Genomic DNA, 22,575 nt, shown 5'->3' with positions numbered 1-22,575 from the left:
TCGGCCATTGTCCTGACAGCTTCTCACTGAGGTTAAAGTGCTTTGAATGAATTATAGACTGTCCCAGTCTAGTTTGGACATATCAGCGTTTTCAGCATTGCATTCTTCTACACAGATTTATTATTTATATTTATTACGTAAGAACATGTTGGATGCTATGAAGTGTTTTTACACTGTTGGGTTATGCATAAGACATTTCTAAACTGTTTCAAGATTTTTAGGAAATGTTCACGTGTATAGAATATTGGTATATTAAGTCTTTTGAAATATACTAATTTGAAATACTATATCAGTTTTAATTCAGCAGTCATTTTGGTTATTAATTTAGAAATATATTAAGGAAATATGTTGTGACATGATTTCTTTATATTTTCATCAATCACATTTCCATAACATTATTTTTTTAATAGAGACAAGATTATATAATCAAAATCCACTCAATATATGCATATCACTACAACTTGGTCTGGACTGTGAATAGTGATAATTGTTTACAGCTTTTTCATTGCATTGACACTACAGAGCAGAATAAACAAACATAGTGACACATGGTGAAACCTCCCAGTCTCACGATCTAATTGTCACTACGCTGCTATTCCACAACTTTGTAGTTGTTGTTTATAAATGAGAGCGTTTTCATGATGTCAAAGCAGAATTGCGAAAGACCGTGATCTTTGCAGAGAGAGTGTGGCTGTAGTGTTGTATTCAATGTTTCAGTGTCTGGATGCAGCACGTTGAGTACTGAGCTTCTCTCCAGATCCCCTCACTGGCAGGCTGCTTAATGCAGTCATACTGCCATCTTTTGAGAGGAGAGGGAACTGCCACGTTCAGGTCCTCCTTGCTTTATCTGCGTGATGTATTCTTGTCTGTCCCCCTGTCTGTCCCCCTGTCTGTCTGCCTATCTGTTTCCCTGTCTGTCTGCCTGCTTGCCTGTCTGTCTGTCTCTCATCTCTCTGTTTCTTTCCCCCTGTCTGCCCGTCTTTTGCCCGGACTGCCTGTCTGCCTGTTTGCCAGTCTGTCTGTAGCTCTCTCTCTGTCTCTCTGCTTGCTTGTCTGCCTTCCTGTCTGTCTACGCGTCTGTGGGAGAGTGTTTAGGCTGCAGAGGGTGAGACGGTGGGCCTGACCCGTCCAGACCGCTGGTTTTACCAATGTGACAGCCTGACGTGTCACTGGAACTCATGGGGGAGACAGGGTGGACATCCGTCACTCACAACAATACACACACACACGCACACACACGTAAACACGTGTGTCCGCATACACTCGGGTGACAATCCAATGATCAAACAGTCCGAATTGAAATGGCTTTTTGCTCTGCAGATGAAATTCTCCACCTCAACAGACCTTTGGTTTCCTTTTCGAGAAGCTCTTTTAAGGTGTCCACTTCTCTCCTCCCAGAAACAGAAAAAGTGGACGAAGGTTTGCGCTGTCCATCCAGAAATAACGGAATATGAAAGGACAGAAAGAGAGAGGTGGTCACAGCTGGGGGGGGGAGGGGTGGGGGGGGGCAACGGGGGGGCCGGGAACAGAGGATGAGGGTTGCAGTTTCAGCATCATTCAATCAGACAACATGCCCCTCAGCAGAAAGAACGCCGCCGCAAAAAAAAAAACTCCCCAGATTCTCTCGAATTAAGGAGATTAACGGGGGTGGGATGGGCATGGAGGGGTGGAGTGGAGGGGGTAGGGTGGGTGGGTGGGGTGGGGTGGGGCGGCGCACGCATAATGCGGGATGATGGAATTTGTCATCATTTGCATTGTCCTGGAAAGATCGGCTTTGATAGAGCGACGCATGGAGGAGCCTGCATTGTCCTACGGGCAGGTCACAGAGGAGGCTTGGCAGATAGGATTTTTTGCGATATGTGCATCAGTCGTAAAAGCCTCACAACCAATTTGTCAAGAAAAAAAACGTAAAAAAAAAACGGGAGGCCCGGACAGTTGAAGGGAGCAGGGGCATTTTGCCCTAACGCGATGAGAAAACATGCCCTTCCGTCACCGCCTCTCACATACAGCACCAGAGGTCTGGAGTCATTATGGCCATCTGACTGCTGTGCCTCAATATGCACACACCTTTTTCAGTTTCGTGTTTTTTTTTCTTTTCATATTCGATTTTAAACAGTATTTGGAGAAAACTTTTTGTTATTAACATTTATTTATTTTTTATAATAGATTCAATTACAGGATGTCAGTTGAGATTTTTCTGTGTCAGTGCAGACATTTTTTATTAAATTGTGGATTTATGTATCCGATCATCTACAGTGGCGTCTGTGTGTGTGTGTGTGTGTGTGTGTTGTGTGTGTGTGTGTGTGTGTGTGTGTGTGTGTGTGTGTGTGTGTGTGTGTGTGTGTGTGTGTCCATACTCTCTCCTCTGACCTCCAGACAAACCAGCAATAAGCATAAAGTTGACCAGAGTTGACAGGACAATGTGACTGGCCAACACTGGCCACTGTAGAGCGGGCATGTAGAGAGCATGGAGGGCATGGTGCCTGGCAGCTTGGACCATGACAGCACATAGAGAGAGACAGAGAGAGGGGTGGCCTTGCTTTGTCTGTGCACTGGCTCAAAACCATCCCCTCATCCCAGTGCTTTCTTTAGAGATGTTATGTTAACAGCCAAGCCTTTAAATATAGGCTTGTGGTCCTTCATTGTTTCTCAGGGTCTCGTCTTATAGCTGGGAGGTTGCTGTGTAAGAAGGAGTCTCTAATATACGCCTCTTTTTCTCTCTCTTTCTCTCTGTCTCTCTCTCTCTCTCTGTCTGTCTCTCTTTCTTGCTCCGTCTCCATCTTTTTCTCTGTATTCCTCTGTCTCTCTTTGTGCCTTTCGTACAGCTATTTATGTCGCCGTTTAAGTAACACTGATGTCATGTGACAGTTGAGCATGCAAGGGTTAGGCTCAAACCGGAGCACAAACAGGAAGAGAGCACAGCAACGGAGAGGAAAGCAAGAGGGATGGAACCAACCCCCCCCCCCACACACACACACACCAAAAAAAAAGAAAAATCTGGTCCTCGAGTGAGAAGACTAATACAGTTAAAGATGCAGGAGAAAGAGAGGGAGACGGAGAGACAAAGCAATGAAGGTTGCATCTCTCTCCAGCATTGTGTATTTAAGAAGACAAGGTGTCAGAGGAGACAGGGTTTCCTCAGGGCACAGCTCAACTTCAGTCCATCTCCTATCGTCCCCACGCGGGAAGACGTGATCGGCTCCGAACGCCAACCAGGCCGCGATGGAATCACCGCACAACAGCCTGACAAACTGCCATCCACCGCACCAGGATTAAACACTTATCCCATATCAAATCCCTCCCTACAAAAAAACGGCTACAAATTATATATGCACTTAAATAATCTGAGTCAAACTTGATCCCCGTACTTTAAACCAAATGCAAACCTATTAAATATTCAACGGATGGGGGAGAAAAAGTATTTTGTTGCATGGTCGGTGGTTCCTTGGTATGACTGCAAAGTTTTGAATAGTGTGTTTTCATATTCAAACACTCGCTGTTTGAGATATGAATGTTTGGTGCTGTGAGGCTTGCTGTCAGTCAGTAGCCCCCCCTGCCTTCAGTCTCAGGTACTACACCACACAGCACCCATGTACTGACATTTGACATACTGTGGCTTGGACCCACTTGAAATGGTGCGTCAGCGTTTTGGAGATATCCAGCCAGGGTATTAGGAGCTTGTTTAAGGCTTTGTCCGGTCATTTTAAGTGTACTCATCAAGACATGCTACACACGCTGACGACAGTGGGGAAATTGACCATCAGTCCCATTGGTCTAAATTGCACATTAGGTCTCCAAGGTGGGACGGGACCATTAGCATGTCTGACTGCTGTGTTCCAACACACATCCCCGTGTCTTTAGAGAGAGAGACAGAGAGCCTGACTGCTGAACGACACCCAGCCTCACACTTAGCAGGATGGAAAGCTCAGAGGGTCAAAATAGGACATGTATGTAGATCTGGCCTGGCCTTGAATGGCATGGCATGGCTGCTTGGGCCTAGAGGGGCCTCAAACTAAAAGGAACAATTAGAGATGCTTCATACGGCTTGGTGGGCTAAGGGATGAGAAGAGGTGCAGCCAAGTGAATCTCGAGTGCATTTACATATGTGTTACTGTCTGGAGCTTGGAGAGAGTGGGGGGGGGAGTGAGATGGAGAGAGAGGGGGGGGGGGGTATGGGGAGAGAGAGGGATGGAGAGAGAGAGAAAGAAGGAGAGAGAGAGGGAGATGGAGGGAGGGAGCGAGCGAGCGGAGAAAAAGAGTCCTTGGGCTGCCTGACCTTTTGACTCGTCATTGGGTTTATGAAAAATGATGGTGTTTAAAGCCATGAAATAAAGGTCGACAAAGCATGAAGCCAAAACAGGGCTTTAATTAATGCTAAGCAGGCAGCATGTGCGGCAGTCCCTTCCAACGCCATCCTGATGGGAAGTTTGTGTGGCTTGGAGGGACAGTTTGGGGAATATGGTTTGATAGGGGTTTAGTGTCAAGTAAACTAATAGCTTTTATAACTGGAAGGTACAGCATTCAAGACCAAACTCTTTCAGAGACCAAGGATGTGTCTTTTTGCTGGGACAGTAAACAATGACAAACGCACTTTGTTTAAACATTCAGTTTGTAGCATTCCCTTTTCTGGACGGCTTTTTTTCTGCATCTGCTGCAGTGGCACCTCGAGATATTTTCATGTTGGGGGACCTGGCTGGAGGCCGCAGGGGCACTGAAAATCTTGGGGTGGCACAGCAAAATCAATCAGACGATCCAGTAGATAACTCGGGAAGTGGCCAGTGGGGGATTGGATCAGTCCAGCAGCGATTGGATCAGGGTGGCCGTGGCCCCCCCTGGCCCTCCCTTGGCGGTGCAACTGATCTACTGACAATTAAACCAAATTTCTAGTTTCAAGTTTATTTGCCATTTGCAACTGTAGCACATAATTACCTTGGAATGATTGGTCCTGTTCTTTCTACAGTTTATTAGTCTTGCCTAAGTCCCAAGCTGTGGTTTTAAGTCTGTTTCCAAATGAATAAATCCTAATCCTATGTGAGCATTTGCTTTTAAACATTACGGATTTCCTTATAAACACTATTTATAAACAATATATATTTCAAACAATTTGTAAATGTTTGTGTATGCAGCTCCTATGTGTGATTCAGAGACGACAGCTTCCTTGTGAAATACCTTTTGACACATTGAAAAAAATAATATGGACAATATGAGAACATTAAATGGCATCAGGCGTTCAGCCAGTCACAGCTACGTAAAGCAGTCAATATGTCCTTCCATCAACTCTACAGTAAAATCATAAATACAAGTTTAAGATTACGAGTTTCCTTTGTCTCTCCGGGGGCCGTTTAGTCCCCCAGGGTTAGCGTTTGAACTCCAGCTTGTTACAGGAAGTTTAATGTGATATGCGATTGTTTGACCCTCATGAATATTTAAGAGCCCCATCTCTCCGCTTATTAAAGATGCATGCGGCGTTGTGGTTGTTGATCACGTTTAGGACGCCCATGCAAATTGGTCTGTCTTGGATGTCAAGGCTCCCAATGAATAATGTACCCGTGTTGTATACGCCAAGACACACCATTGGCAGTCAATTAACAAGTTTGATTGGTGTGTGAAGTCATTCTTTTGAACTGTTAATTTTATGTAAATAGTATTCACTCTCCTCTCCCCTGCATCCCCCAAATCGGTATAGTATGAAAAGACCCCCCGCACGCAACGCCTCCCCCCCCCCCCCCCACCACCTCCAGCCCCCTCCCTCACCTAGGGTAACCTGAGCGATAGGCCTTAATAATTGATCACCGCACACCTGCTTGGTGGCGGCTGGGGAGAGGGCTTTTTTAGCCCCACCAAATATCTCCCCCCCCCCCTCCTTTTGATATTCAAATTAACAAACAGGGGCTAGCCATCCCTGCCCGGCTGTTGAAACCCAGAAGCCAGGACGGTTGGTGGTGGTGGTGGAGGGGGGGAGGGGGGGGGGAGCTCTTCTTCTCCAACCCAGTACCCTCGACCCCCTCCTAGGGTATAGCAGCAGCCCTCGGCCCTCAGCCAGGAGGAGAAATGATGGCATCTGATGGCCCCATAAATGCAACGCCAGTGACGATTTGTTGTTGACGTGTGGGACAGGTGGGGGGGGTGGCTTTGATGTGACGCCGACCTAGATGAATGGCTGCCGCCGCCGCGGCAAGCACTGCTCCCAGGTAAATTATCCGGTGATTGATCCCAGCGTTCGCAAGCAAGAAGGCGACCCCCCCCGTCCCCCTCTCCCTCTCGTCCTCATCACTTTCAACCTCGTCCTTCGTCCCGGTAATTTGGAGTTGTGGAGACAGGAGCCGCTGATTCATCAAAGCTGAACGAGTGAATCCAGCAGTGAGGCGTCCTACAGCAGGAAACCCAGATGATCATGGTGGCATCGCTGTCTGTCCTCCCTACCTAGCACGCTGGGCTGGGTTATTCTGACATCCTCCAACACACTTTCTCCATGCGCCAGAAGTTCAATCACAACATAAAGGCGACCTGTGATTTCCTGTAGGCGGTGTAGAAACAATGAACGGTTAATATTACACCCGGTATGTATATTACAACAATTTGATGTCCTTGATTATCTGCGGCGCTTACTAAATGAACATTGTATGTCCCTTTGGATAAAAGCCTCCACCAAATGTCCAAATGTATGAAGACCTTGTATGTAAGAACTCTATGGGCTTAAGATGTGTGGGGGACCGGAGATCTAGCCTCACTTTCCCTCCGAGTGAGCGAAGGGACACTGTGGAGATATGGGAAAAGGAGGGGGGACGGGTAGAGGGTGAGAAGGGAGGAGAGAGGAGGGGTGTTAAGCCTCTGCTAATACCACCGGTCCACCCCTAACCCTACTAATCTGACAGAGCAACATGATACCCACGCACAGGCCCTATGCTAATGGATTAAGCACCTTGTTTCACACCATGTACCCATTGATTTTGGCCCTTCCTGATCCCCCTGGAGGTCAGCGCCCAATCAGACCCCAGGGTCTGTGCTTAGCCCACCAATTACCTGCCTGTCACCACAGGCTGTTTACACTAACCAGGAAGTAAGCTAAGCTCGACCCATAGGGCCCCAGCGCTGGACCAGGGGGCCGGGCTGGTGGGTTGCCAGGGTGTCTCTGTGGACCAGATCCCCCTCAGAACACCCTCAGCTCAGGCCTCTGGGTCTCTAGCCAGGCCTCAGAACATCCTCTTGCATTAATCAGATGGATTTTTCTCCATAGCTAAATTATTGAGTTGAGGGAACTTGCTCTAACTGAGGCGTTTAACGGGAGATCTCAGCTAATTATCGCATGGCTAATTGCACTCATGAATAAGGTGCACACACACTGCTCTAGATGTACGCTTGCCCCCACACACATACAAACTCAATCACCTGCTTACCTTAACACTGTGAAATGTGTATTATTGGTGATAGGATATGGTAAAATGAAATTAAGATTTAAAAAAGACTGAACTTGTTAATTGATGCAGTGCTATTCAAACATCGTAATTTGATAATTGATGCTAATTTGATGGTTGCACCTCCTTGACAGAATAGGGCTCTTTTGACAGGACTCAGAAAGGCTTTAGCTAACTTACTTTTATGAAGTGAGCCACACCTTTACTAAATCGTTTTACGTGTTTGACAATCCCTCAAGTTGCTCTGGAAAACCAGAAAGAAAAACAAAATCTCTACATTGACAAAGATTTTTGTTGTTGTGGGTGTGGGATGTGTTTGAGCGTATGTTGTTGAAATCAAATAAATAATTTGGGCCTCGCGTTCAATCAAGCAGCACAACATCTTCACTGGGCGTTTGTGGGTTGGAGAGAATGGCTGCATTCATCATGTGTGACATCTCTCCAGAGCTGAGGCTGTGCTACCCTGGCAGTAACCAGGTCTGTGGGAGTGTGTAATTGAGTTTCAAACAACAAATTGATTTAAGGAGAGATTTATTCTCTAAATCCATGTGAATGTGTGTGTGTGTGTGTATGTGTTAGATTGTGTACATCAAGCAGTTTCAGCTGTAAAATAGCTTGGCCACTACCAACATGTGTAAAAAACATACTTTTGATATCTACAGTAGACATCTGGAAAGTGAATCAAGCTAGAACACAACCAGCCCCTCGTAGCCATGTTCTTATCTGTTCTCCGGGGATCTGTTCTCTAGCCTTATACAACTGTGTCGTGTTCCACTCCAGGTGGACGAGGCTGTGTTCTGTGCCGGCCAGATCGCCCTGGTCCCCTGCTCCATGCAGCTGGTGAAGGCCGGCGTCGGGCCCCAGGCCCGGCTCTCCTTCAGCCACGTGGAGAAGGTTCTGGAAGCGGTGGTGAGCGACCTGACGCTGGCCCACGTCCTCCAGGCCCACTGCTACGCCACGCGGAGCCGGGACGTCGCCGCCATCAGGGAGGTCTGGGAGAGCAAGCTGAGGACAGCAGCAAGCCACGTAAGACGGCTCTCCACACCAAAACCAACAAAGTGATGCAAAGCTGTTCAAGTCGTTGTATAAATGTGTTTTTTTGGGAAGGGGCTAGAAAACAGTACAAGCCAAGCAGGGACATAAAAGCAGGAAGCAATGTTCCGTGCGGAGCTCGCAGAAAGACAACGGAATACACTACGCTCGCTAGCATCCACTTGGAATGAGGTGGAGAAAGTTGATAGAGTATTCAAGCTTGTCAGAGACATCTATCAGAATTTTCATGCGCTTTAAAGCAGAATTTCAATATGAGCCAAAGTTCCTCGCCCGGGCCCCCCTCCTCAGAGACCAGGGGCCGCTGTGACTGATATTTACCAGTGAGCCCGCTCATGAAAACTTGATGATTTGGGAGACGCGGGTGTCTTTGATAATACCAAGCTTGGCACAGAAGCAGATGTCTTCCTTAGAGCCCCCCCACCCCCCCCCCCCCCCCCCCCACCGTCCATAATCCTTTATCCCCCCTTCTCTTTTGGAGCTCCACTCAACTCTCAGAGCAGCTTATCCCCTCCCCCCTCCTCCACCCCACCACTTCAACATCACCACCTCCCATCCTGATATCCCTCACTACCCATCCCTCCCCTGCTCCTTCTGGCTAATAAGGGCACCAGGCTCCCCGGCCGGCCCGGCCCCTCCTGCTCTAATCTGCCCAGCCAGGGGACCAGGGGCCTGGGGAGACAGGGTGGAAAGGAGCCCCTCCTCCAACATGTGGATCCTGCAGGGGGTGGTGGGAAGCTCAGTCTTGGGACCGTTCCCCACATCTCTTCCCAGACTGAGATGTTAGACTGGGGGGGGGGGGGGGGGATCTCAGCAGAAGTGAGAATATCTGTCGCAAACCATTTACTACAAACTCACTAGAAAGTTCTTAAAGATGGAGAGCAGAGAGCTGACAGGGCAGAGTTGAGGTTTAGGTCCTGGATGGACCAGATCGCCCTGAGGAGAGGGTTTCACAGAGTGGACCAGGCTTCAACCGGAGACAGCATGACAAAGAGTTTTTATTCTCTCCGCTGACTGGTCTCTGGCCACCCACAATGACTGTGAGTGACAGGAACCCTCATTCTAATTAGGGCCTTCAAAAGCGCTGGCTAACTAAGGAGAGGAACTCTGGGAGATGGAGTTGGCTTGCGGGTTTCCTAGGCTAGAAGTGACTCCAAATAGTCATGGTAGTCCATCTGTTCAGACTGTTAAATACATGTCAAAGACAGGTGGGAAGCCTCTCCAGTGTACTCTAGACTGGCACCTTGAGGTTGGCACAGGCGGGTAGATCCCCTCTCTGCCTGGCACCCACGTGAACCCCTCTTCAGATTGACAGCTGAGTGTGTCTCACTCATAAACAGCCAAGCTGCCCCTCCTGGTCTCTCGGCCTCTCGGGGGCCAGTGCTAGAGGTCTTCCAATCCTGTCCTCCCAACCTCTCTCCCCCTCTCCCTCTGTCAGAGAGACCCCCCGCTGGATGTGAGTTCCTGACACCCCTTTCCTTAACCCCCCGCCCCCCTCCTCTTGCACCCCCTATCCCCCCTCTCTCGCTTGGGAGGAGTAGAAGCAATGGGAAGGAGGGATGAGGAGATCCGAGAGAGAGAGAGAGAGAGAGAGACAGAGAGAGAGACAGAGAGAGAGAGGGAGGGCGGGGGGGCCCTCCGTTTCATCCAGGCCCGGTGAAACCCTCCATCCCTGGGGTGGGGATTACACAAAGCGCCGGTGCTCATTTGAAGTGATTGTAATGAGAATATTTAACTCGGGTCAAACACCGATAACACGGCTCCCACAGAGAGAGGGGAATAACTTACCCTCTCGGCTCACATCCGCCTGAGAAAGTGCAGTATTGCAAAACCTGCAGACCTGGGCTGGGCTTTCCCTTGTTGCTGTGCTTCACTGTAGACTTTTCAAAACTGCTTTCCACCTTGAACTGGTAGTAAGAATGTTTCTATGCACAACGTCTATGCACTCTTAACAAGTGTTTTTGATGTGAAGAGTGAAGAGCTACAATAACATCCTGCGTAACGACACCTCTTTGATTTGGTACTGATTTACGCACTGAGCATGGTGATAAAAGGTCAATTTACAGAAATAACATATTGGCCTGTGCAATAAGCTTGGAACTAATAGCTCTTCAATGACGGCACAGAAGAAGCTGTTCTGGGCTCCTTCAACAACTTTTACTGACAGGCGGGAGACCTTTTACTCAACTAAGCTAAACTAACACTTCGCTACATATTATGTCGTGAATAAGGGGTCTTAACATGTGTCCCGGCTTCGGGCTAAAACGCAGTTGTGATGAGGTGTGTGTACACAAGGCTGCTGAAGCGTGTATGTGTTTCAAGGAGAGGAACACCGGCGAGGTGCGACGTGTGTGTGTGTGCGACGCGCGCGGAAAGACGTGTGTGATGCGCCTCCGCAGGGTTGTTGTTGTGCGTTGATCATTTCTCTAATCAGGTGGACGGGGAAACTGGCGGGGTTAATTGGGAGCACAGCGAAGATGGCAGGTGTGAAATCGTATTTACGATGCATGGAGCCGTGAGGTCAATCAGTGCGTGTCTGCCTGTGTGCCTGTGTGTGTGCCTGTGTGTGTGTGTGTGTGTGTGTGTGTGTGTGTGTGTGTGTGTGTGTGTGTGTGTGTGTGTGTGTGTGTGTGTGTGTGTGTGTGTGTGTGTGTGTGTGTGTGTGTGTGTGATGATGTACGGGGAGGTGTTCATGTGATAAGTCGATAATTGTTCAAGCGAGGCGTCTCTCTGTAGAAATGAAAGGCCAGGAAAGCATGTCAACTTCTAATGTGTAGTTGCGAGTATGTGATTTTCTTCCAATAACAATTGTTAACTTGTTATCTTTATAGCACAATCCTCACAATCCTGCTATTAATGAAAATACCTGAGGAACAAATATGTTTATTGAAGTACATTTCAGTGATGTGTTATATGCCCTTATGTAAAGTACAGTGTAGTCGGTACTCTCAATGAAGTACTCTTTGCTCAGTTCTTTAATATAGTTAATATGAGTGCTCGCTTTGCAATGTTTATGTGGCTATATGTCCCATGGTGAATATTCTCTGGCCCCTCAACCCCTTCCTGCCCTGCCCCTGTGGAGGCAGGAATACGCACCACTGCAAATACTCCGTGACTGCAGTTTACACACCTGGCCTGAGCCTCTGGTGGAGGGAGAGAGGGAGGGAGAGAGGAAGTGGCGGCAGAGAGAGAGAGAGAGAGAGAGAGAGAGGGAGAGAGGGAGGGAGGGAGGGAGGGAGGGAGAGAGGGAGAGAGAGAGAGAGAGAGAGAGAGAGAGAGAGAGAGAGAGAGAGAGAGAGAGAGAGAGAGAGAGAGAGAGAGAGAGAGAGAGAGATATAACGGGGGACTGGCGGTCCTCAGTGCAGCGCGCTAAAGGCTCCCCGCTGGGCAGGAAATGTAGGGGAACTGGCTAAGCGGGCCGGCCCCATCATCTCCCTGCTGCTCGCCGCCTTTTACACCACTTCCTTATTACCGTGTTTACCGGTCGCCTTTCACGCCTCGCGCCCGGGCCCGCCGGCCCCCACGCGCCACACGTGTGCGAGACCAGGCTGGGGGGAGCGGGGAAAGAAAAAGAAACGTGGAGCAGGGGAGGGGCTCACATCCCTCTCAGGGTAGCTGCAGAGCTCAGCTCCAACCTCAGCTCTTATGGAGAAAGAGAGCTCTGGGTTGGCCGTACAGGGACATACATGGACTGGGCTTGGCTGGGCTAAAGTAAAACTATGGATTCCAGTATGTAGCACCTGTCTGCATAGATACCCGCCCCCTCCCTCTCCATCTCTCACTTTCAAACTCCCCCTCTATGCAAGCACTCCACCATATATTTGTCACCTCTTTATTTTATTGGGTGAATCCAATGAAGGGCCTGGAGGGTATGACGGTTTGAGTGCTGTCAGTGTCTAACTGCAGGCAGAGAGACAGGCAGAACAGAGAGACAGGCAGCGCAGAGAGACAAGTAGACTAGAGAGACAGGCAGAGCAGAGAGACAGGCAGAGCAGAGAGACAGGTAAACTAGAGAGACAGTCAGAGCAGAGAGACAGGTAGACCAGAGAGAAACAGGTAGACTAGAGAGACAGAGGCAAAAAGAGAGACAGAGAGAAAGAGGGAGATAGACAGACAGGTGGACAGACAGGCAGAGAGACAGACAGGTGGACAGACCGGCAGAGAGACAGACAGGTGGACAGACCGGCAGAGAGACAGACAGGTGGACAGACAGGCAGAGAGACAGACAGGTGGACAGACCGGCAGAGAGACAGACAGGTGGACAGACCGGCAGAGAGACAGACAGGTGGACAGACAGGCAGAGAGACAGTCCCGGGACTCAGTCTAAAGCCATTCATGTCTACACACTCAAACAATGTACTTAATGCTTAACTTGTTGGCATTAAGTCAAAAAGTTGGCTTCGCTTGCTTAGACAGTTTGAGGACATGTTGTCAAATTGGCCATCCCCCCGACCACAGTACGGCACAGCAAGGCACCATAGGACTCTAGCCCAGCTGAATGGCCTTTTAGCCTGGTTGAGCATACCCCCCACCCCCAGGCCCACACCTCACTCTCAGGGCAGTGAGTATTGACCACTATAGGACCCCCCTGCTCCCACCCCCTCCAGGAGAACAGCCATTGGGCGCTAAGTGCTAATTTAGCATTTATCAAAGCAGAGGCCGCATATGTATCCTGTCACTCCACCTCACCCCTCTTAACAGGTCGCAGTGTCCACTCCCAGATCGACCCCCCTCTCCTTCTCTTGTTGTCGCTGATGTGGTGGTGGTTGTTGTCGGTATTTATCGCAAGATGGACGCTGCGCAATCAGCGGAGTGAAGACATCTTCACCACCACCATTCCTCTCTATCTTTCTTTCTTTTCATTCCGTCTGTCCATCCACTGTGGGCTGTTGATACACAATTATGCCCCGGCTAAAGTTTAATCTGAAGGTAAGTGCTGCGTGGGTGTAGCCTGCGGAACCGGGGTCACGGAGGGAACGCCTGTCGAAAGGGACAAAGAAGGTGCCGCCGCCATTGCTCCCGTCGATTGTTTCTTCAGTTTTTTCTTTAGTTTTCTTTTTTTGTGTGAGTGAATTTCAAAATAAAGTGTATGTAACCTGTTATTATTCTGCACTTACGAAGTGGGGTGTAAGTGGATGAAAATTGATCCTGGGAATTGAAAAGGAGGTTAAGTGTTTTTGCCCTATCGACTCCAGGCGAAACGACGGCTGGGTAAAATGCTCATTTCTCCCCCATTAGAAGATGAAGCCACAGCCAAGTATTATTGGAAGGGCTACGTTGTAGCCATGGCTAGCCAGTCAGCCAGCCAACCAGCCAGCCAGCCACAAGACAGCTGATGTCCATTAATGGACAATGATCCAGAAAGCAGAAAAACTATTTTTACTCTGTAAGATTTAATAATTTAGAGCCATTTCTGTGTTTTTCTGTTACATGTGTGTCTTGGTTTTGAAATGGTGTGAAATTGCCTCAGCGTGTTTGGAACATTCTTCTCTGAAACGTTCAAATGGCCTCTGTCTGTAAAGGAGGCTGTCATATTAGCTGATAGACCTGAAAGCACATTTCACTGCATTTGTTTTGTTTTGTTTATGGTTGCCGTAAAGCCTCTGCATTCTTGTCAAATGTGATTGTTAGCAACCTATCATTACATCAAGACACACCTCGCCACCTCAGAACTTAATTGATACCCTGTCAGTCATGTTGAAGATAAAAGCTCTTTTCTCTGAGGATGGATGTACAACCTATATATCTGTACTGTCTATCAGGAAATTGTTTTACAACGTTGTATAGCCTCCTTTTCTCCCAAGGTCAGAGAGAAAGGCAGGAGACACTGCAGGAGGTCCTATCTAAAGCCTACATACAGCTTCAATGCTTGCCACTACAATTCCCAAAATGTACTAGTTCTAATCTAAATGCCACCTGGATGTATTTACAGGAGGAGCTATCCGGGGAGCCAGAGGTCCAACGTGCACCTTTAGTGGTCGCCGTGGTGCCCGCCTTGCCAAGGGGCGCAGCCGTCGAGCTCCACGTCACCGCCGTCCTCGACACCCTCGAGGAACGGACTTCCTGTCACATGACCACGGAGTTGGCATGTGGTTCCATAGAGTGCTGGGGCCTGGTGTCCAGCACCAGCCTGTGTGCCACCCTCTCCCTGGCCCTGTCGGTGCCCAGCGCAGCGCCCGCGCCCGCAGACACGGAAGAGATTCTCCGGGCACTGTGTGCCACCTTCCAGAGGGCCACGCAGAAGATGGCCGCTGGGCTAACTCCGCTGTGTGCCAGGGTGTTCTACAAGTGCGGCCACTCCCTGTCTGGACGCCTGGTCGCAGGTAACTATCACTCACGCCATCTTCGTGTAAGGTGGGGGGGGGGGGGGGGTGCCTCTTTAAAGCAAGTCCACTGTGGCGTCGGTGAAGTCGCTGACGAGCAGACGCCACCAGAGGAACGTCGGCCATCTTCCTCAGCGTTTAATTATAGTTCTCTATTGTACTGTGCAGCTCTGTCGCTGACAGCATCTTTTGTCATCATTATATTTTTATACGCCACCACCAGCTTATTCTCACAGGATTCTGGGTAGCCTCATCAAGACGAATGTGGAATGGTGTTTATTATTATTTTTTGTCCCTGAGAGCGCTTCTCTCTCCGTCTCCAGCAAAAGGCCGACCAGAACATTCATCATGCGGTCTCGCTTGTCAGGTCTTTGCCGAAGCAATCAATTAGCAGTGTTGAATCCACGCCAGACCCGGTCCTTTCACTGTCACTTTTAGCTTCTGCATAACTCGTGTTTACGGGGGGGGGGGCGATTTGAAAGGACGAGGGCCCACGGACAGGAATAATAACCGTCTATTTAGAATACATGTGTTTGTACGTCTGAACACAAACTGTCCTTCTTTGTTTTTGTCTCTTTAATTATACAATCCTAATCCAGACTGTGTAGTTGGCTTTGCACAAGCTTCTCATGGGAGATGAAGACTTCACGCTTCACACCAGTCTGGTCTGGAGCACACACTACGGAAGTTGGAAGTGGAAGTTTCTTCTTCAGAAAGACTTGAACAAGAAGAAATAGGAGTTATTTGTGACAAACGTATTTGTGAACTAATACAATTACTGTTGGTAAAAAAAACAACATACCCGACAGTTGTACAGGAACGTTGTGCTCTATGGCGTACTAAGCCAGGAGATGGAAATAGCAGGGCCTACGGGACAAACAGTAGCAATGTTTTATTCTAATGAACCTATATATCTGTTTATATATAGCATCTCAGTTGATTTCATATGTTTTCCGAATCGCATCATCCTAAAGTGTGCTATTAGATCAGTGAGCATAGGAATAGTGGTTTATGTCTGTTCCAAATCCAGACATCTCTACAATGTGTGTGTGTTTGTGTGTGTGTGCATGCATGTGTTTTACCCCCAAAGACAGTTATTGACTCATCGTTGAACTGGAATCTGTTACCTTTCCCTGGCACGCACCCCCACCCCCTCCCTTCCCCTCCCCCGTCTGCCCTGGGAGCAGCTCCCCCCCCCCTCACCCCCCGGCCCTGTTCATGGGTCACAGCTCACGATCCCCGGGTGATGAGGCCCCTAAAAGTCAGAGCAGGAAAAGTAGCACCCCTGGCACTAAGCGTCACAGCACGCGCAACTGCCACCACCCCGGCCCATGCCCCGGCCTCGGCCCCAGCCTCAGCCCGGACCCCACGCTAAATGTGACTGCACACTTCCCCCCGAATCACTGGCGCTAGGATTCACGGCTGACAGACAAGGCATATGCTGCGGATGAAACCTTTAAAGATGTTGTCTCGTCGCATTAGCCATGCCAGAGAGGGTCAGGGATGCGGCCTACTGTACCTCACTTTCCAACCAAGTGAGTGAATTTGATTAAAAGAGTCAAAAATAATAAGACCCAGGCCTACACAGGACTGCAGCTTGTAGTAACAGCTCGGAGACTGTAATGGTAACACATAAAGGGGTAGTTCACTCAAAGAATAGTAGTATTATTGTTAAAGGAAACCATTTTGGTGTGTATTTTGGGTGAACTTCCAAGCTCAGAGCGGTAGTCAGTGTACCCTGGCAGGACATACCCCCACCCCTCATCTCACCAGGAACCAAGACGCTCCGCTGCCACCAAGGCCTCTCTGCCCTTATAGTTCAATTGCCTCTGCCGAAATGAGCAATTTTCATGAGCCGATGCCCCCTAATTACCCCCTCGTTTACCGGTTAATTTGAAGCGGTTTGGAAGTCAGTGTAGCACAACTAAAAACCACCATCTCCGGGCTCACGCCCCTGCAAGCCCAGCAGGCACTCAGCAGGGCCGCTCAAACGGCCTCCCTCTGGCCCTGGGTCTCTCTCCCTTTTGTCTCCCTCTCTGTCACTCTCTCTCCCTCGGTCTTTCTCCTGTCCCTCTCCCTTGTGTCTACACTGTACTTATTGATTCACGAACACAAATCCTCATGCAAATCCAAGGGCTTTCATGGCATGTATAATGGACCAGCTTAGCTTCAGAAGATGTGGGTATGGAACACTGGGCTCTGCCTCTCTCACTGGGCTGGCTGATTGACTGGCTGGCTGGTTGGCTGGTACCCCTAGCTGGGTGGTTTAGTTACATCCCATTGCTAATGTGATTGCTTTTAGGATCTTAATGGCCCCCATGGAACCGTGATGAAGCCACGGGTAGCCACGGTAGGGGGGCTAGGGGACAAGAGCACCAGGGGAAGGGGTAGGGGTATGTGTTGTATTCGTAAGGCTTTGGCAGACACGCATAAAAGCACATATACCCAGCAACGCTTTGACAAAAAAATACAAAAAAACACACTCTTCAAATATGGTCACTCATTATAACCTTCAGCCCTCTCGTCATTGCTCACACACGCACACACACACGCAGTCCTGTCTGTGTGAGCTCAGAGACCAAAGCGTCCTAACATGAAACAGGATGTGTCGGAGAGTCGGGGATGAAGGCCGTGTTTCGTCTCTGCTAATATTCCTGTTTCCCTCGTCTGTGATCTCGCCGCTCGTCTCTGCTGTCTGCTGGGCCTCTGGAGGACCCCACGTCCCAGGGTGCACATCACGCCTCACATCCAGCAGAACACACACGTGCTCGGTGCTCTTAGTACTCAGGGATTTTTTTTTAAGTAGGGCCGTTGTGTTTGGTTGGGGCGTTTTGACGCCATGGCGCATTATTAGCTAATGAGCTCATGTTCTTTTGTGCGTGCATTTAGCCCTCTGTGAGGAGCTGTGATGAAAGAGGATGAGGCTGATTAAATGGCACTGAGCAGAGCTTGTAACCTTCCTGTCCTCATCTCTCTCCACAAGTTCACTTTGGTGTAACAAACTTAGCGTTAGCAACACGGCTAGCTGGAACTCGTCATTGACACCAGCTCACTAAGTACTTACTGTACAGTACATGCATCTCCATTCAACTGCTCGTTGTTTTGGTTGCCGGCTCAGTGTGAATGGGGGCCGTAGGTTTTGATTGACAGGTGTGACACCCTGTGTATCATATTCTCCAGCAGAGAGCCTTGATGTGCACCAGAGTATCTGATTCCTTGTGACCACACCCTTGTCAGAGTCAACATGCGCTCAAGCACGGCCAGACAGCCAAGCGTCATGAACACTTGTGACCAATTAGAGAGAGGCATGGAAAGGGGTGCAAGGCGGGGGTGGGGGGTGGGGGGTGGTCAGGTCTCCCAGTGGACCCCGCTAAACAGACAAACTGTCATCAAGGCTGTCCTCACACACACCCAGTGAATTCTCACATGTCCAGTAGCTGTCGGGTGACTGCCATCTCCCTCAACACTCAAGACCACACTCACACACACAGGCATGCACATACACACACACACACACACATACACATACATACATGCACACACACACAGAGCAGTCAGAATCTCCAGTGAAGCTTAGCGAGTCAGTCCCAACACAGCCTCCTGACAACTCAACACAACAGGGGAGCCACGAGAGCCTACCAACAAGCTGCTCGTTTGGCCAAAAGGGCAAGAGGGGATAACCCACCCCTCTCTAAGTGTGTGTGTGTGTGTGTGTGTGTGTGTGTGTGTGTGTGTGTGTGTGTGTGTGTGTGTGTGTGTGTGTGTGTGTGTGTGTGTGTGTGTGTGTGTGTGTGTGTGTGTGTGTGTGCGTGTGTGTGTGCGCGTGTGTGTTTGTGTGTGGTAGGGGTTCAGTAGCTTATATGTTCAACCCTTGCTGGCCATATGTCTGCACTGCAGGGGTTTGAATGGGAAGCTACAATCTGGCCAGGGTTTGGGAATGTCAATACTTTGTGAATAGGCCTGTGTTCCCTGGTCGAAGGGTTAAGTGCTGCTTCTGTCCAGGGGCAGGCCCCGAGCGACGGCCATGTTGGGGTATTATCGTCATGTCAACTAAAGTAACTTTGGAATTTGGGATCAAATGTCATTTTTTTCTGTTTATCCCTTTCTGTCTATTTCTCCCTCTTTATTTGTTTCCTTTATCTCTCTTCTTCCTCTCTCTCTTTCTGATTCTCTCTCTCAGGCCTGGAGGAATGTTTGAGGATGACCCTAGATCAGTCCAGTCCAGCTGTAGTGCTGGTTCCAGTTCTGGACCTGCCCGACTCCCTGATCCTCCACCTGTCCTGCTGGCTCAGTCTGTAGACTCAGCGAGAGAGAGTACATCCACACAGAGAGACTGTTGGACGGTTCTGGGCCTCAGCAACAGTTCTGGAGGAGAAACCACAATGAGACCTCTTTAGACCGTGAAGATGACCGATTGTGCAAATGTTTGTGTAGATGTGAACACCATTGTGCACACTTGAATAGCAAAGATGGAAACTTGATCTTGAAGCCTTCGTCTTATACAATCTGTGTGTGTGTGTGCGTGTGAGTCCGCATGTGTGAGTGCGTGTGAGTTTGGTGCGTGTGCACGTGAGTGCGTGTGCGCGTAAGCATGTGTATGCGTTTCCGCGCGCGCGCGCGTGTAAGCGTAGTATGTCTATGGAAGTGCCCAACACCATAGCCTCTAATCCACTGTATCCGTCCCCTAAGCTCAGAGCAGCTGTCACGCAGGCAGCCACAGAGGAGACAGGCCTGCCCAGCATACCAGAGGACAGGAGCCCACAGTAACCCAGAGAGAGAGAGAGAGAGAGAGAGAGAGAGAGAGAGAGAGAGAAACAGTAGGGGTATCTCTGACCAGACACACATCCCTTGGCTCATCCCTGGATCTCCTGCTGTTAGTGCCGGAGTCACGGCAGCTCCACCACCACCACTACCACACCAGCTGTGCTGTGCAGAGAGGCAGCCCATGGCCTGGCGAGGTGGCCCGGCCTGCTGGTCTGCTCCGTGGTGGGAGGAGAGCAGGGGGCCTTTGTTTGTTTCTCCCTCATGCTCCACAGCTCAAAGACGTGTTATTATAGAGTAATAGGCAATCAGGAGCAAGCCACCTGAAGAGATTAAGGCTCCTCATAGTCCCCATCGATTCGAAGGCTTCTCTGGTTAATAGGAAAGGGACGTTCCCCGCACAGCTGCAGGGCAAGGTCCTCCTGGGTGGGTGTGTGTGTGTGCATATACCTGTGTGTGCGCTTGTGTGTGTGTGTGTGTGATCACAAGTGGTGTGATTGTGTGGGAAGAAAACAGTGCCATTAACTATTGCTTCTGGAACATTTCGTTTTCTCAAAGATCGCGAACCATATTATTGACGAGCTCAATTGGAATGCGCCTTCGCCCAGGCTCCTCCCTCCATTGTGTTGGAGACGGAGGGCACGGAGAGGGGGTATTGATCCGCACCCATCTGCCTGCCGCTCTCAGCACTGTTATCAAAAATTGAACAATAGCGACAACCAACGGAGCCTGAAGATTTGCTTTACTTGTTTTCTATCGGAGGTCGATAAATTTAAAAACAAACAAGCAATTGTCCATGAGGGCGATAGCACCATAAATATCCACGTTAAGTTCAGTATTGTGATTTACCTCGAGGTCAGGGCAAAGTGTATCAGGGGAACTCCCACAGTATCAGTAGCAGGAGCTGGTTTCAGCTGGCTATATCTATGTGTTGTACTTGTTGTGTTTGGGTTAGAGCTGTCTCATTAAAATGCTGAACACATGGGAGTCGTCCACACTTTTCTTCTCTATTGAACTTATTGAACTTGAGTCCAAAGCTATGTATAAGGAAAATATATTTCATGTTCAAGAGGAGCCAGGGACCTCGCTGTGTACTGCAGGACTCGGGGTTAACTTGACTGCAGCGGACACCACTGTGGTATTGAGACACATTGTTGTGGTCGTGGTACAGTATGTGTGGAAAAAAAAACCAAGTGAAAAACAACAACTGGGAGCAATCTTTCGGTTAGTCTGTGGCACTGAGGCCTCTAAATGGGTGTGCCACACACGCAGCCAGACAACCACTTGTCGATGAGCACAACAAATACTAGTATGTTCTTCAGGCAGACAAACACAGCCACCGCCACAAGAATGCAGTCTTCCTCCTAACATAACCAGTGTGTCTAAGCTACTCTTCAGCATCTGTATTTCTTTTGTTTCCACAACCACCACGTCGCCTCAGAAATATGAATAAAGACAGGATGACATTTCGTTTTTCTTTTTGTGTATGTGTGTGTGTGCGCGTGTTTTTTCTTCATGTTTCTTTATTTTTCTCCACCAAACAGACCTGCAGCTGGGTTAGCTCACACACAAACTTGGGAGTTGTGGCTAACATTGTCCTTTGTGTGCAATGTACAGCCCCGCGGCTCTTGTCATTGTGGCCAGGCACATGGACTTTGACTGTGTTCTGGCTCCTCCAGGCTCCTCCTGGCTAGCCAGGCTGATGTGTGGCTCCCCTCCCCCCTGGCAGTGAGGCTGCAGCGGGGAGCTCTGCTCAGAACGCCGGGCTCTGGGCTTCGGTCACACAGTGTGGCCTTATGGTCTATATGGGAGTAAATTGTCTGACAGTTATGTTTTGAAAACGCTGTTGATAATATGTTGCATTATTACTATGTCAAGTCACAAGATAATGTGTGTTAAATGTTGACATTAGATGTAGCAGTAAGTTAAGGTGTGCTAGTGCAACCCTTCCTGCTAGATTGGAAACCATATTAATTGAGTGGTGTATGCTGCCCTCCAGTGGCTAAAATGGGTACTGTATGCCAAAAAGAAATCCCCAAACCTTTGAGTGCATTGATTTTTGCAACCCTGTATCTCATGAATACAGTTTTCCATTGACCAGTCTGTTGTTGCATCCACAGCAGTGGCGATTTTAGGGTTTTTTATGATGCTGGTAGTTCATGAAGAAAGGGACATTCTTAGTTTTTTTATTCATTCAATATTTTGCATAATAATACATAAATGTATTAATTGTTATCCAGTGAAATTAGGGATTTATTTAGCAAGGGGGTTTAGCACTTTTGCAAATCACTGTATACATGTCACATTCTCATTGAGGGCTGAGCACCCCTAAAGGTCTGATCCTAGAATCGCCCCTGATCCACAGTGTCTATAATATCCGACACAAAGCTTCTAAAAGTAAGGCTGAGTGTATCGACTGCAAATACTGACTCATACGGACAGGCTATCCCAGGACAGGAGAGACACTCAAGTTAACGGTTCATGTGTGATTAAACTGCAAGGTGTTGGGTGAGCTTATGTGGAACATAAGGAGGCTTAATCAAATACGTACTTACCTAGGGATTATACTGATAAGACTAATCTTTCCTGATTCACAAACATACATATTTATGTAATTGCTGATATTATCCAGTCCAGTTGAACACTTTCATGATAATATATGGCTGAATGTCGTACAAGAGGTGTACAGTATCCCTTGGAATGGCAGGTTAGGTGAAAGACTTCAAGACCGATTTGTCTCTTGGATAAGTCTTAAATGGCTGCAAGATTAAGATTGTAGATGAGGTTGTAATTAAAATTAAGGTCAGTGTAGGCGTCCTAATCCTGCTACAATCCTATTACAAATAACACCTTCAAAGTGTGTTTGGATGTAGTCAACATGTGAATACATGTCCAGACAAATGTAAATCATTTAATCAGATCAGGCTGTGCTTTTTAGTTGATAATGTTTAAATCTATAAACTTTATGCATTTTGGAAAGTGTGTTTTGACATCTTACTTTAAATTATGTAAGGTAGCTCTAACAT

The 22,575-nt window shown here is 48.6% G+C and overlaps 1 protein-coding gene across 1 annotated transcript in view; it reads left to right on the top strand.

Annotated features, from left to right (window-relative positions):
- Positions 1-21,025, top strand: part of dph6 (diphthamine biosynthesis 6) — a 54,486-nt gene extending 33,461 nt beyond the window's left edge. The window contains exons 13-15 of the mRNA XM_062469874.1: positions 8,196-8,441; positions 14,398-14,788; positions 18,969-21,025. Of these exons, the coding sequence (XP_062325858.1) occupies positions 8,196-8,441; positions 14,398-14,788; positions 18,969-19,087 (756 nt within the window). The 3' untranslated portion in view covers positions 19,088-21,025. The remainder of the gene's footprint in view (positions 1-8,195; positions 8,442-14,397; positions 14,789-18,968) is intronic.
- The last annotated feature ends 1,550 nt before the right edge of the window (positions 21,026-22,575 follow it).

Source organism: Osmerus eperlanus, chromosome 9 (genome assembly GCF_963692335.1).
Source record: "Osmerus eperlanus chromosome 9, fOsmEpe2.1, whole genome shotgun sequence".
NCBI lineage: Eukaryota > Metazoa > Chordata > Actinopteri > Osmeriformes > Osmeridae > Osmerus > Osmerus eperlanus.
The sequence above is the reverse complement of the archived record's forward strand: the minus strand, read 5'-3'. Positions and strand labels throughout refer to the sequence as shown.